At 38.5% G+C, this 15,464-nt stretch overlaps 2 protein-coding genes across 2 annotated transcripts; both read right to left on the bottom strand.

Annotated features, from left to right (window-relative positions):
- Window positions 1-720: 720 nt before the first annotated feature.
- On the bottom strand, window positions 721-9,441 carry LOC114527010. Its single transcript, XM_028548570.1, has 14 exons — window positions 9,222-9,441; window positions 7,814-8,107; window positions 6,282-6,409; window positions 5,915-6,164; window positions 5,342-5,662; window positions 4,668-4,985; window positions 4,167-4,403; window positions 3,856-4,067; window positions 3,347-3,659; window positions 2,832-3,143; window positions 2,213-2,530; window positions 1,792-1,882; window positions 1,546-1,619; window positions 721-1,159 (listed from the first exon to the last, which is right to left on the bottom strand). Exons 1-14 carry the CDS (start codon window positions 9,262-9,264, stop codon window positions 1,116-1,118), a joined length of 2,955 nt encoding a protein of 984 aa, XP_028404371.1. The 5' UTR covers window positions 9,265-9,441; the 3' UTR covers window positions 721-1,115.
- A 1,702-nt stretch (window positions 9,442-11,143) lies between these two features.
- On the bottom strand, window positions 11,144-15,388 carry LOC114526921. The gene is made up of 6 exons (XM_028548465.1): window positions 15,172-15,388; window positions 13,788-14,099; window positions 12,912-13,244; window positions 12,336-12,668; window positions 11,891-12,208; window positions 11,144-11,385 (listed from the first exon to the last, which is right to left on the bottom strand). Exons 1-6 carry the CDS (start codon window positions 15,230-15,232, stop codon window positions 11,270-11,272), a joined length of 1,473 nt encoding a protein of 490 aa, XP_028404266.1. The 5' UTR covers window positions 15,233-15,388; the 3' UTR covers window positions 11,144-11,269.
- Between the last annotated feature and the right edge of the window lie 76 nt (window positions 15,389-15,464).

The following is a 15,464-nucleotide window of genomic DNA, read 5'->3' as shown; positions in this document are numbered from 1 at the left end:
GAGTTCCGGGTACAGTCGTAAATATCACATTTTGTAACAAGCCTGCAAACAAGGTGTGCTCATTTGCATGCATACTAACTTGTTAACAAGTTGTAACAAATTTGCTGAATCAAATGTAACAAATTTGTGGAATCAAAAGACTTGTCACAAATCTGTTCAAAGTCTGGTGGGAAACACATGATTTAACAATTTTGCTAATCTTTGTTTTAACTGCACGAGAAATGAATTTTCATTTGACATTTCTCCTTGTCCTTTCTGCATTTTTAGATCACGCGGTTTGTGGTTAAAAAAAACCTCCTGAACGGAGTTTAGCTGCGCTTGTCTTAGATCCAACCTCATTTGCCGCTTTTTTTACGGCGAGACGACATCTGGGACCCCTGCAGGGCTTTAAATATTCAAGTGACTCATTATTAACTTCTGTGAAGATCCACGTCTAATGCCCGTCTCAGACGTTGAATTTTTCATGTGCCCAATCGAATGCAAATGAACTTAAACAAAGACTTTAAGTCATTAACATTAGGTTCGGCCCTTGAAAAGTTCGACGTCTGAAAACCACCTAAGGTCTAATGGCAGCATTTATCCTCGATTCAAATTCAGACAATTCTTCAAAACATTTAACAGCATCATATTTGTGTAGCGTACGCTTGTTTACTATCCAAAGTCCGTCATTATAACTTCCCGGTATTTTTCTATTTTTTTTTGGTCAGTGGATCAGGAAATGAGAAGCGGTATTAATTTCATATTTAAAAACAGATGTTTGGACTCTTGGACTATTAAAATTGAAAAACTTTATTAGCCTATAGTGATCTTGTCGGTAAAATCTTTCGTCTTTGAAGCCTTCGTCTATTCGTTCTTTCCATACTACTTGAGCCTGATAGTTGAATAAATAATATATTCTTGTGGATTGTGTATTTATATAAGTCGTTTTAGTTTATTCTCTCCTCCTAAAAAAACATCCTGAATGCTTTTTCGTTTTCTAGATCTGTACATTGTATTTATAATATAATTCTGGTATGATCGTAGATATCTTTGCCGATAATAGCATGAAACGAGTTCCAGCATAGATGTTCATTTCATATATTTGTTGTCTAAAGATTCGTCTTCATCTTCATTACCTAGCGGTATCTCCTGGGTACGGGATTGTTGTATCTTGTATATTCTGTGAAAGAATAATGTATAATAACGTGTCAGTGAACTTGGAACGTCAAAGGCAAGCTATCGCTTCAAATTTCAGACCGAAATGATACCTGAATAGACTGAATTTTAGACCGAAAGCCTGAATAAATCAGCCGGATTCATTTCAATTGTTTTTAAGATTAATGATTATGGATTTAAATTTTTCAATTTGCGGCATATTCTAATCATATGTGTTGTAGTTACTTGGAATTTCAGTTAGTTGATCATCTCAAAGCCAAAATCTCGCTATTATGAAAGAGTTATAGGGCTCGCTTTTACGAAAAACTCAGTAGGGACTGACGAGAGATGATGAATTATCAATACACTTGTAATTCCCCTCCTCTAATTTAGTAGCTAAACGTCCATTACGTTTTGGAATCATTTCTTCCTCTTCTTCTTCACTTGCGTCGTCGATCAATCTTCTTTTGTTCCTCAAACGATTCCTTCGTGAAGAATGAATGAATAGTGTGATTTTACAACGTAATTTATTACAGTGGTCGTGCTAAACAGTCAACCATAAAGAAGAACTAGACAGAACAGGATTATACATCGTCCAATAGCATGTATAATGGACAAGAAATCAAAGTAATCCAAGCAAAAATTCCAGGTTGTTACCTTTTGACGCAAATACAGGAAGCCCAGATGATTCCACTAAGACCAGATGCACAGACCAGAGATCCCACGATGACATACACTATAACCCAATCTGCAAAGTAACATTACAAAATTACACTTTTCACCCCCTTCCACTACACGTATATATTGCCTGTAAAGGGTCATATGCCTTCTTTGCCTCCTTGCTTTTTCTTCTAATTTTCTCCGTATTCCCTTCTCCACCTATTTTCCCTCTTCCTAATACCAGTTATTTTTCATCCTACCCAAATTTCTTTCAAGTTTTCTTTACCCGACCCTTTTTCTTATATCTACCAGAACTACTGCCCCTTTCCCCTCATCACTAATACCCCCCGTTTTAACACCTCTACCCCATCTCCCTTTACCCATCCCAAATCCTTTCCCAACTCGTTCCTTTCAATACCTCTTTCCTTCTCTGCGTCATCAACAGTTCTGTGCATGAATGCAATAAACGTGTTTTCATCTTTATTTGCAGGCTTTCGATATTTCTGACATTCCAAATCTTGACATTGAACCGCGTAGCATTTCTGATCTTCCATGTAAGCAGCGTCGCAGCTTTCTTTACGGCAACATTGAGTGATACATGTACTGTAGTGATCTACTGTACCCATGTCTGTTAATTTGGCTCCGGTTAATTTGCTGTTGCGGATAATTTTAGAGGTTTTGCAGCGAGGATCCCTGCTGGGTGTAGCTTCGTTTTCTTCAGCATTTGAGGTGATTTCTATGGAAAATTAGAAACAATGAGGAATGGTTGTCACCGTTGACTCATGTAACCAAAAACCGGTTTATGTACTTTATATTCATCCCTTAACTATCTATTACAATGTTTTATTTTGAAATTGAATTTGTTTATTGCAATTTCTGCTTGTGCTTAAGCAGAAGCTAAAGGGTAATCGTAGTGTTGGTTTTAAACGAGGTCGATTATCAACAACAGAACTCTGGTCGACTGAAAATACTGTACCATGTTATGCTTCTCTGTGAAAACTTACAATGGATAAATTCGGAGAAAATGCAATTCCTACCTTTGCTAGAAGGCGTCTCCACAGGAGTTGTGAAGGCAATCAGTGGTGATTTCTCATTATCCTTAGCCACAGTTGTGGCGCAGCTGTCTGGTGTCTTGCACGTGACGGTAAAACACTTTCCATTCTCCAAGTACGCCAGGTCGCAAATGGTTTGGTCGCAACATTTTTTCATGCAATCTCCCATTGAGGTGATATGCTTTACCAATTTAAATGTTCCTGCTTCTTTGCCTTTCGTTAGTTTTTTATCGTTGGTAGTCGGCTTGAAGTTGCATTTAAGGCTTTTGGGCGTTTCGGGAATTTTAAGACGTTCAACTAAAAAGAATGGAATAATGTGATATTTCGACGGATAGAAAGACACCCTATGTTCTATCCAATGTAAACTTATTCTGTCCTATTCATTTCTATTTCATTCCATTCCACTTAATACAATGGATCCCTATCCTATCCTATCCCATTTTGTTCAATTTCTTTCTATTGCAATTGCGATTCCCTTCTACCACCCTTCATCTCCTTACCTTTTTTGTCATTTTCCTCTACCGGGCGCACAATGGCAAGTTTCGGAACGAAATTTGACGGTGGAGCTGGCGAAGTCCCGCATGATTTCTTGTTTTTGCATGCTACGGAATAGCAGGCTTTTCCTAGTAATAACACCATGTTGCATTTCTTGTCTTTGCAACAGAATTCAACGCATTTGTCCATCGAGTCAACTTGGCCGTGTTCTGTGAATTTTCCAGCGCTTTTACCCCCGGATAATGTGACATCTTTCATCAGCTTCACAGCCTTGCAACTTCCTGACTTCTTTTCAGTTTCTTTGGTGCCCTTTGCTTCCTGAATAATAGCGAGAGAAATGTTTGAATTCACTCAAACCTGGATCCATTCAAACCTAACCACTGGTTTAAAGGGCTTTCTGCCTAAATATCATGATAATGGAGAATATGATTATGAACTCTAGAAAAAACTAGGACTATCTATACCTTGCCTAAATTACAAGATGTATTGTAGGATTACAAACAATTCGTTCTACCTGTTTTTCATTTGAAGTTGGCTGATCTTTGTTATCTTCCTTGCCGTGGGATTTTTCGCCATGAGTCGAGGTTAGTTTTAGTTCACCATTTACCATTTGAAGTGACATTGCTTGACCTGCTTTTGCATTCTTCAACTGGCTTGTCAAAAGTGTATTGTTGTTACGTGGCTTTGGTGTGGTAGTCTTGGCACTTTGTAAAGCAGAAGCTAGATCTATGAAAATAAAAAGAATATTACTTATCGTAAGTAGTTTTTTTGTCAATTCTAAAAACTGAATAGTTAATTCATATTTGCGAACAATCGATGTCTTACCTGTCGTGTCTCCATTCATCAGAAGGATATTTGTTTTTTGTGGTTTTTCGGTGGCTTTTGTATTTTGTTTACCAGGCTTTTTCTTCGGCGGAGGAACTACAGGCATATCATCTTCGTTTTCCCCCTGTGGATTCGGCGTTGTTTTGGATTTGACCAGTTGTTTAGCTGCCCCGGCACTCAACAAGTCGTCCAAACTTTTTGTTGAGTTTTTGACGGTTTCATTCATGTCATTGAATACTGTACGAGCAGAGCGTAAAATGAGTCAATTACTGATACTGGTTTGACAATCACTGGTTTTTTTTAATTGGAACAGTGTAGATATTAATAGTAATTAGTAATTGGAACATTGGAACTTTATGTAGCAACTTGAAGCTTAAAAACTTGGGCAGCTGTATGTGTAGTAAGGTTTTATGGTGCTATGACCTATATATGACACTTCCACCAATTGGCACTCGGGTGAATTTCGCACAGATGTTGAAGAGGCAAAGCAAGCTAACCTACCTCCTATGATGTTCGAAGACCCGATGAATCTGACGTAGGAAATTCGCGGATGGTATTGCGACGAGACGGCAGCCTGGGTCCGACATCCGGGTTCTGTCTTGCACTCCACTGAGAAACAATTCTCCGAGATCATGAACGCGACATTGCATTTTGGAATTTCGCAACAAATACGTCGACATTGTTGAATGTCCTTCACCTTCCCGTGGTCTCTATACCTCCCGGCGTTCAAACCCCCGGAGAGTGTTACCTTGTTTACCACGTGTCCCTTCGGACAAGTCACGTGCGTTACTGTCTGCACGTTGTTTCCCTGAATTTTGTCTGGGGATAATGGAAACAATAAAATCATTGGCCACATTACAAAATTTATTGTAGTACAAAATTAATGTTGTACTTTTCGAAACTCGGCAAAAAAATTCTTCATGCAAAAAATGTTCTTCGTAACAACCACTGGTATTTCTCGTGGTATTGACCTAACCTTCATGCAATTGGCAATTACCAAAGGTACATTCACACTTTTGCGATTTATGGGAGAGATTTCTGCTTTTGCCAAATGTTAATGACGAAAACCTGCAGTTTAGTAATGCCATCATTTTGACGTTTCTAAGGTTTATTCTGAATATCATCAACGTGTATCCGATCAGGGCTTGCGTTATGCTCGTTTTGACTATCCTTACCTTGCATTTCTGTGTCAAACGATATTTTCTCTCTAGAAGTTATGTATGCGATCTGAGGGTTGAATATGCTCGGCTGAGCGGGGATCGTTGTACACAGATCCTGATTGTAGCATTTAACATTGAAGCAATTCTGTCCCAACATGAATGCGAGGTCACATTTCGCACTTCGACAACAGATGTCATAGCAGTCTGTTAGTTTACCAACTTTTCCTACATCAGTGAAGTCGCCCGCTTTCAGACCGCCCTTGAGCGTGACCTTCGTCAAAGGTGTGATCCTTGGACATCTAAAGTGAGTGCCACCACTTGGGCTTTCGAAATGAACTAGAATGAAAATAAGACATTAGGCATTGTTTACTTTACTAGATATCGAAAACGGTGTTCTCTAATTTCCCGTTTGGGTCCGAAAGCTTTGATCACTTTCTTTATATTCAACAGAAATCGTCTAACATTATTGGATATCACCAGCCTATATTGCTTTAGACTTCATGGCAGTAAACGTGCAAAAATTTCGTGGTTTTTGTGGGGTTTTTTATTTGAAGTGTGAACAACCCTACTAGTTTTCTGCTGCAATACCTGTATGCTTCACTCCTTCAGTATTCCACCTTGTGACGTATGATATCGTGGGAGCGTAGGCTGAGGGCTTTGCCTTATTCATCTGACAACTCTTTTCATCAGCGCAGCCGACCAGATAGCATCGCCCGCCCAAAAGGAAGGCAATATCGCAGGCTGAAAACCCGCAACATTTCTTTTGACATTCAGGCATCCCACTGACCATCCCCATGTCCTTGTAGGTACCTGCGTTTATCCCTCCTCGCAGAGTAACCTAGGATTTTGCATACAATTTCAGCAATAGAATTGTACATCAAGTGTTTATCTCAAATAGTTGTGTGGCAGCTTTGCCAATTACTCGCTCTGGCTTCTCAAGACAAGATATGCTCACCTCTTTGTATATTTTCCCGGCCTTACATTGTCCGGCCATTCCAGCCATCGCAGGATTAGCTCCGGTTGCAAGAGGGCTCTTCTTTGCCAAAAGTCCAGGATTTGCTAAAACGTCCAGCGTAGCGTTTGCTAAAAAAATGACGTTCGTTATTAATTAGACTGTTGTTCCATTAATTTTTTTTTTAATTTTTAAGCGCAAATTTCATCACTTCTACATGCATCAATCTTCACACTTGATGCAAGCGTGAAATGTTGCAAAAGATTTTTTTGTTGTGTTTGTTTATTGCTGGAGTCTTGCTAGTGACCGATTAGCGAGTGAACTCAGCTTACTGCTTAGAGTAAATATTCAAATAACGGGGAAAGTGTATCCTGTATTCTTTTGTTCATCTTTGTTCCTGGTAGGTTTGAGGGGCTATTTACATGAGTCCGGTTACCCGAGATTCAACGTAGCGTGAGAGGACTTTGAGGTATTGAAATAAGTGAATAACATAAACCTGGCAATGATTTAATCATTCTGACAATACTATGGCATGCGCTTGTTTTGTTTCATAAAGACTAATTTCAATACTTCTACCCCTCGATTGGGTAGGCTGGATCATTGTTAGCAATCATTGTGTACATCTGCTTAAAGTAGGTGTACTTTACTATTGTTCGCGAGCACCGAAACGCCACGTTAGGGATTGTAGTTTTAAGTCTTGAATTGATAATTGTATTATTAATCATTCCTGTGCAGTTTTTTTTGTTAAGAAATTGCCTCGTGGTGGTTAGAAAGAGAGTTGAGATTTAGCGAAGAAACGAGCAACTTTGAAGTTCTAATCTATGGTGATTTTACGATGAGAACTTTCATAAAGTGAAGACCGATACGATCCTGGTAAAACAGGAATATACTGGGCTTTTGTTTAGGCTTTATCAAACAATACTGTCGCTATGCATTGCTTCGCCGAGTCAGGATTAATCAAGCGAGGCGGGACGTCGAGGGAATATGGTCCATATATTTACTGCAAAACATTGCTGTTGTTGCCGTCTAAGGTAAAAAGATAAGTCTTATCTGTCAGGTCGTTAAGTAATCATATTGTAGGAGCACCATGTGTATTTATGATGTGCATAGAGCCGAGTGCAATTGATCGGGTTAACGGACCGAAAGGTCTTCATGATCATATCAATAAATACACATGGCGTTCCTAGGAAAATAATATCAGGTTATTAATTTGAAACTGATCTGTGTGATAATACGAGGGTGATGATATCTCATAATACACTGGATATCTCTAAGACACTCGAAGCCAGAAATATTGAACTCCCAGAGACCTAAAACCGAGAATAAATAATGTCTTACCGACATCGCTATCACCGTACGACTTGGAAATTGATTTAGGATACTTATTTAGAACGTAATGCAAATTATGAAACTTTGGCTACTGAAATGCATTTTGACTAAGAAAGTCTTTTCCTGGGGTTCACTTTTCTGGCTTCGAATGGTTGATTTATCCATTATATTATCAGATCAGTGTTGTTATCCAGTGCTATACTTACATGATTTCTTCGCCCTCTTTTTGACATGCGCAATCAAAACTTGTACGTCTGATGTATCCGTTGTTGTCGATTCACATTCGTCATCGCTGACGCATTCTACAGCGTAGCAATTCTGCGCGGACATAAAGGCGACGTCGCACGACAGTTCTTTGCAGCATAACTGAATACATGATTTCATTTCGGTCACCTTTCCCATCTTCTTGAACGTTCCAGCTCCAATTCCTCCCTTCAACGTGACGTTCTCCTCTATCGGCGTCTTCAGGCATTGTTGAAGGTAGTCAGCTAGCAACGGAACTAGGGGGGAAATCATCGGTCAGTAAAGTACACGAGTTAAGCGACGATGCCTTTAGAGACAACCAAGAATTAAAACGCCCCTAAACTACGAAAATGTTCTCTTTCTAAAGTCGAAATGGTTATGTGAACATTCACGGACATGCATTTTTATTCACAAGAGTAAAGAAAGTTGATATTTTTTGAGATTTCTATGCACTTTTAGGTCCCGATTAAACCTTGGGCTTCTCAATCTTCGAACTCATAAAAACAACAGTAGTTGTGTCAAATTGGTGTCTGTTTGTTAATAATTAAACCTTGTTTGATTTGAATATTATATAGTTCTCTGTCAACTCCCAGATTATTATGCTCGCTGTCGGTAAAATCATTTTTACATGTGACGTCTCTTGTTATGCAATGTATCGTATATGACTTTGTAAACAATTGACATTTTTCTACTTAAAAAACGGACTGAAAAGTTACTTCAGTCTCCACGAGTAGCACTGATGGAAATTCGCAGTTTCTACTGCTAGTCAATATTGAAGCATCACAGCAGCCGTCTGATTGATCCGTTTAGTTTAATAAAGCTATCAATCAATGTCTGTTGTTTAGGATACAGAGAAAGCACCACCACGACCAGAGCTTTCTGGCCTGTTTTAGTATCTAAAAACTTGTCAGCATTTCCTGTTCGGAGATAACCCAGAGCTTTCAGCTCTTCACGTAGACTCTTTTGAATTCTGAGCGATTCGTCCTATCTAGTTAAGTGTCATCACAAATTATATGCCCTCGTATAACTGGGCATAGTAGAATGCATTTAAGGTCACTCTGTGTCTATCCTTGAATCGATAAAGCAATCGAAATGATCCTTCTTGTACACGCAAAGTGATTCCAATTTTTAACGGCACGCGACTACATAATTTTTTATATATATATCTTATAAAAAGTAGCTATTTGCAAGTATGGACATATTTTAAACACACGTGTCATATATAATCCCAAACACCTTCTGCTGTTTAGAATTATATCCTCGGATTAATAACCCAAGCTTTGAGCTGTCTCTTGAAGATGAAATAAGTGAAATAAATATATTTATAATAGATGCTTCTTCCAAAGGCTAGTGTTAAGTGCTCGTTCATACCTGCGAGGACCAACAATAGAAGAAACCCTTGGCGATAAATCATCGTTTCCCTCCCGATCAGTTTTGATTTCTATGGTTTCTTGTGACTACAGGAATCTGTCCGCGTAAACATCACTCGAACTACATGTCCTAGCAAAGTTAAATAGTAAAAATTTCACTCATTTTTGCCATTTTAAATTGTATAATCTTTCCATTTCCCTCGCTCGACAGGAACAATGAACTCGGTGCGCTGACAAAAGGACAACTCGTTCAGCCAATCACAAGCCAGAGCACAACACAACACCAGAAGGTAAGGTAAACCACTATTGCTAACTTATAAAAATAAGGAACCGGGTATCGCAGTGTGAAATACTTTGAGCTTTTAGAAGTTTAACCTTAACGCGTGAGTATTTTAAATTTCTGATAATAACAAAAATTTAGACTCCAGCGCAATGAAGATAAGTATCCGAACTTTTCGCAGTGAAACTGCGACGTTTTCACTGCGGTGTTTAATGAATCAATTGAATCAGAATATGTGATTTAAATTAAGCGGAATTCATGGCAAAGGGATTCGCTTTGAAAGTTAAATCTATCTACGGATAATAGTTTTATTCTTCGCTGTCTTACGACCTAGTGTTGCGGGGAGCATGGCTTCACGTGCGCTTTATAGTAATATTTACAAACTTTTTTTTATTTCTTCAATCTCGTTAAGTTGACCGGTGGTTTGCTTTGAAAGTAGAATGCAAACGTATAGATTCCTCGAACAAGATAGCTTTTAGCTTTAGAGGAACGATTGGGTTCAAGCCTATTCAGTTATAGAAAAGCGTTTATTTTTGTTTATTAACTGCATGGTTAACATATAGCCGCGCTTCATTCAAACATGGCCCTTCAAGGCTGTGTACTATTTGATCGACTGAAGAGAAGGCCTGTGACGGCCAGAGAACTCTCAAACTGAACGACGTCTGTTGTTACGGCGGCTAATATATTCTTTAGCTCCATCCTTTGCCTCTTGTCTGTCGAATACGTTCATGTCATTCTATATTTCAAGCTGAAAATACCCTGTATTCCAAATAGTTTTCAGGCAGAAGAAGCAAGCTAGAGACTATCGCATATTGATTGTCTTTTCTTCTTTTGTTTTGGCACTTACTCTAAGAAATTTATACAAACTCTTTTCAACGTGGGAGTGTGACTAATATTTCTGTACTTATGCATAGGAGGGAATATTATTAACTTACTGCGCAGGCGCCTCTTCCTCGCGGGGGGTGGTAGGCTAGTTGAGGGAGTTCGGCGGTTTGAGGTTTGCGGTTGAAGCAAAGTTCATTTGGGTTAAATAGTTTGTAAATACTGAACGCTAATTGTAGCAATTACCACCGGTAAAATAAGGCAGGTGACGATATTTTGAAGTAACAGGTGCCATATAAGAGCTGTTCTTTTGCTATGCATAAAACCCGACTAAACCCTATCGAAAAGCCGACTATAGCATCATGTTTTGAAGATATCATTCTTATTGCTTGCGAAACCTTCGATTTCCAAACGATTAAAGAATGTTTTAGGGTTATATTATTTTGCTAATATTGTTAATTTTTATTTCCCTTTGTCAATATTTTGTTTATCTGAATTTGAGATCACTGTGAGTAAGCCCTTACATAAAATCAGGTTTCTTGCACACAGCAAATATATAGGAGATATTTTATTATTTTTCATTTCCATTTTCTTTATTCCCCAGAATCTCTGTATGTACTCATCATGATCACGTCTATTTTCCAATAGTTCCTTAGACTGCACTGAGATTAAATCGCATCACATCCTGGCATTCATTGATATAGTATTCCCATTTGAGTCCATTTGATGATATGATGATTTAGGTTACTGTATTGTTGTTGTTATTTCGTATATACTGACATTTTATCAGACCAGTTACCTAGGACTTTTTATTCTTCGTGTTTTCATATAAAAATTATTTTTATTTAATAACTTCAATCAAATGATAACTATATCTAGACTTGTATTGCCCCTTCCTGATCGCGTTGTCATAAATCTAAGCTGCAAACTTCCTTGATCGATTTGTTCTAAGTTTTAGTGGCTTGACTAAGATCTTCATCGTCTTCATCATCCTCCTCGTCATCATCGATATCTTCATCTTTGAAGTTCTTGTTGTCAATCTTATGTTGTACCTCGTATGGATCTGAAATAATTAAAGACATTTTGAAATTGATGATACGCAATTCAGAGTTGCTTATATGGGCATGGGGCCTAGATAGTGTTTGGCACCACATGTCCCCGGATCCCCGGAGTTCTATAAACTGCTGAACTCTCCTGCCAGCGGGAAAGACACTTGGCTTTTCTTTGATAGAGAAGATGATCTATCTTTTCTTCCATAGCATTGCAATCATGTAGTCAACAACAGTAGATCGAAAATTGCAATCAAATATGGCATCACACAGATGACAGATATAGCATCGGTTAGAAGTCAAACGTTTACTCTAAGGTTGAGGCTTTTCTACAACAGTCTTTTCCAAATTCAAATGCTTCTTTCTACTTTGAAGTGACCTAGCCTCAACAATGCCTTCAAAAGTAAAACGATCTATGGATCTTAATCATTTGGCGAATGCTAATTGCCGTCTTTCAGTTTTTCCTTATAAACTTTTTATATCTTTTTATTATGTGTCACCAAGATTTGCTATTCTTACCTTTGTACGTGTTTTCTCTTTCCACGAAAGCTACCATTGGTTTCTTGGAATAAGCTGAAGGTGGTGCGGGCCTTGACTTACAATACTCTTTGTTGACGCACCTAACTGTGTAGCAAATATCCTCTAACATTACAGCAACCTCGCATTTGATATCCTGACAACATTTCCTTACGCAAGGTTTTATTCTTTTTATATTCGGATGTCTTGTCAAGTCCCCCGAGATCATGCCCGCGCGCAGGACAGCGTTCTTTTGAACCCGACCTTTCACCCGGCATCGCATTTGCTCTTTCTTCTCCTTCGTTGTCATGGGAACGCCGTCTGCAAAACAACAGTTTTTGGTTCAAAGTTGATCTTAAAAATTTCTGACGCCATACTTGAAATCATGTTCAAAATAACAAAAACTCTTTTCGATATTTGGATTTAACTCGAATTGCAGTAAACATACCTTTTCCGAACTGAACGTTGTATTTTCTTTTAATGATATATTGAACAGACGTATCTGTGGTTGAGTTTTGTTTTTTGTCCTCTATTCCGGCTCCAATAACCCGGCACTTCTTCTCATCCGCGCACTTGACCAAAAAACAAGACTGTCGTACCATGTAGGCAAGATCGCACGCAGGCTCCTCACAGCACAACCTCGTGCAGATATGCATTCGTCCTACTTTTCCGACGTCCGTAAAGTCCCCTGCTGTGGAGCCGCCGTTAATTTTGACATTGTTGTAGACCTTACTTTGTGTACATTGGATGTGATGTGGTGATTGCCCAGACGGGACGGTCACTTGAGAAAATATTTAAAAGGTTTGTTAGGTGAGCAAAAAACGAATTGTATGTCATTTCTTTTAATCCTATAATGCTTTTTCTACTTGCGGTGTTAATTTCATACTATTTGTTCAAACTTAACTCAGAGGTAGAAACGTCAATCATCGATGAATGATTAAGACATATATTTAGAAACACCAATAAGATATACGACCATCGGAAACGTTACGAGAAATGATCTAAAAAAACATCCGTATCTTACCTAACTTTTTGTTTGCCTTATAAAGCCACGGAGCCACGAATGCCATTTTCTGTTCGAAGTTAAAATCCACTGATGGCGAGGGAAGAGCCTGACATCTCTCCTCGTTATAGCACTTCACCAGATAGCATCTATCTTTCAGCAAAAACGCCAAATCGCATTTCTTCTGTGATTGGCAACAATATCTGATGCATGTTTTGATGCTTCGCACTTTCCCAATATCCGTAAATTTTCCCGCCAAAAGGCCTCCTCGTAATTTAACGTTGTACATGACCTCGTTGTGCGGGCATTTTGCCTCTAGATCGAATTTCTCTTTATCCTTCGGGTCCAGTTTGTCTGCAGCGAGAAATATAAACCTATGTCTTCACTTGATTTACTTTTTGAATCGATTTAAACACAGGAAAGTGATTGAAATATCATTTTAAGCCTTTAGAACTTTAAACCGGATTCGACTACAATTAACTCGTATACCAGATTAAGTCTATCTTCGCTCAAAACTTTCTGGATTAATCTATCTTGGGTACAATCCTGAAAGCCTGAATCACGAAGGAGCTCGATTAAATTCTGTCTCCTACTATACAAAGCATGGGTCTATCCTTTAAATATCTCCCCCAGTGCAAGTCCTCCGTTTTAACTTCGCTTGATGTTAATGGCAAATGTTGGTAGTCGATAATATTGTCATGCAAACGTTTGCAACGATTTGGTTCAAATATCATTAGGGCAATTTAGCACAAGGACGTGAACGTCATCTTTGACGTCCACGTCTTCATGCTAAATCTGCCTATTATCTAAATCAGCCCGATTATTCTTTACGCATGTAAACATATCCTAAGTCGAAGTGTCCATCTGAGTTGATTCCTACCTTGATATGATACTTACCAATATTCACATTTCCTTTCGGCGTGACATGCGCAATTTGCATGTCCTCTTCAGCGGCTTTCCCTTCGGCCGGTACAGTGCTACACATGGTCGAATTATAGCAGCGAACTCCGTAGCAACGGTTGCTAGCCATCATGGCGACATCGCACTTCTTGGCCATGCAACAATTGTGTATGCATTCCTGGATGTTCTTCGCGGGTCCGTAGTTCCTGAACGAGCCTGCCATCGTGCCTCCTTTTAGGGTGACATTGTACTGGACGTCAGCCTGACCGCAGTTGTACTCCTCCAGGACTGTGTGGCTGGCTGTGCCGGCTAAAATAGTTAGATGAATTATGTAGCATCGAATCGCTTTTTTACCAGTTTAGGCCATATTGATTGCATCCAACATACATGTAGAATCTCCCATAGCATCCATCATTAACTACAGGAATCGCACTTGCAGTAGGACGTCTGGACTGGCCTATTCACCGAATGTTAATTTTTGCAACCGGTTTAAATGGCTCGAAAGTCAATTAAACTATAGAAATGTAACCAATACTTTAAAAGAGAGACTTGAATTCAATAACTTGAGGCTCAATGGAGACTATACCAAACACGCCACTTAAAACCCGCTTGTTTAAAATTTTTTTTAATTGGTAAAAATCAATTTTAAAGTCATCATTCAGCTCTCTCACAGGCAAATTTGGTTTGGTTTGGTTTGGTTTGGACATGTAAATAATCCCTGTACATTTATGAGATACATATGTTGCAATAGCGCGTTGTATTTTTGCAACTATGTATTTACTCAACTTGTGGCTGGATACTGAAGTTCATGCAGTCATTTAAATTAGAACTGTCAGTTGGTTCTCGCTTATCACTATTTAGACAAACTGAAGTCGAACAACTGGATCCTGTTGGATAAAAGGTAGTTAACTTTTGGCAATATCTCTATTGACAAGATTGGCCATGCAATCAGAATCGTGTAGTTTGTAATTAACTGCAAATAAACTACTCAAAATGTAGTTAAGAGGTTTATACAACCGGCTCCAGGTTTTCGCAAATGTGGCTATTCATGTAATCATCTTAGCTCTGCGTTGATCATCGCTATCTAAAACTTAACTTTAGGTTATTCGTAGTCTTATTACCGTTTCATATAGACAGAAATAGATTGAAATTGAGTTCGTCAATAACGAATTCTAAATTCTTGTCCGTAATACTTCGTGTCATCATCAACAACAAACTCGTAGTTATTTATTCGAGTATGACAAGACGAGGATCAGTTTATAGCAAAAAAAGATGGGGTCAATACTATCGGTCCCTATATGTTTGGTAGCGATAGGAACCCGTATACATTATTATTCAAAATGCAAAATTATTTGTGCCGTGAAATAAACAAAGCACTTACCAAACATTTCAAACCAAATTGTAAGGACAGCTAGAAAAACAATCTCCATTCTATGGCCCATCTGCTGTCAAAATGTCTACACAACAGTGTAACCAATTTTTAAACCTTTTTGTCCCTTTCTACATTTTAAAATTGTTCATAAACTCGATCGAAAATATGTTTCTATGTAGAACAAATATTAACACAATTTTGTTTCAATATTATATTCTATATCTTATACAATCGTGTCAACATTGGAACGTATAATATAATCATGGTACCTGTACCTGATAACAACTCTTTGTTCCCCACGT

Source organism: Dendronephthya gigantea, unplaced genomic scaffold (assembly GCF_004324835.1).
Source record: "Dendronephthya gigantea isolate DGI-Jeju-01 unplaced genomic scaffold, DenGig_1.0 000042F, whole genome shotgun sequence".
NCBI lineage: Eukaryota > Metazoa > Cnidaria > Anthozoa > Malacalcyonacea > Nephtheidae > Dendronephthya > Dendronephthya gigantea.
This window is presented reverse-complemented; position numbering and strand designations above follow the sequence as displayed.

Coding starts and splice junctions, on each gene's coding strand:
- LOC114527010 (XM_028548570.1), bottom strand. CDS start 9,264: ATGATTTATCGCCAAGGGTTTCTTCTATTGTTGGTCCTCGCAG. Junction 6,165..6,281: donor CCGGGAAAATATACAAAGAG/GTGAGCATATCT, acceptor GCAAAATCCTAG/GTTACTCTGCGAGGAGGGAT. Junction 2,531..2,831: donor GGAGACGCCTTCTAGCAAAG/GTAGGAATTGCA, acceptor AATTTTCCATAG/AAATCACCTCAAATGCTGAA.
- LOC114526921 (XM_028548465.1), bottom strand. CDS start 15,232: ATGGGCCATAGAATGGAGATTGTTTTTCTAGCTGTCCTTACAATTTGG. Junction 12,669..12,911: donor TAAGGCAAACAAAAAGTTAG/GTAAGATACGGA, acceptor TATTTTCTCAAG/TGACCGTCCCGTCTGGGCAA. Junction 12,209..12,335: donor CAACGTTCAGTTCGGAAAAG/GTATGTTTACTG, acceptor GTTGTTTTGCAG/ACGGCGTTCCCATGACAACG.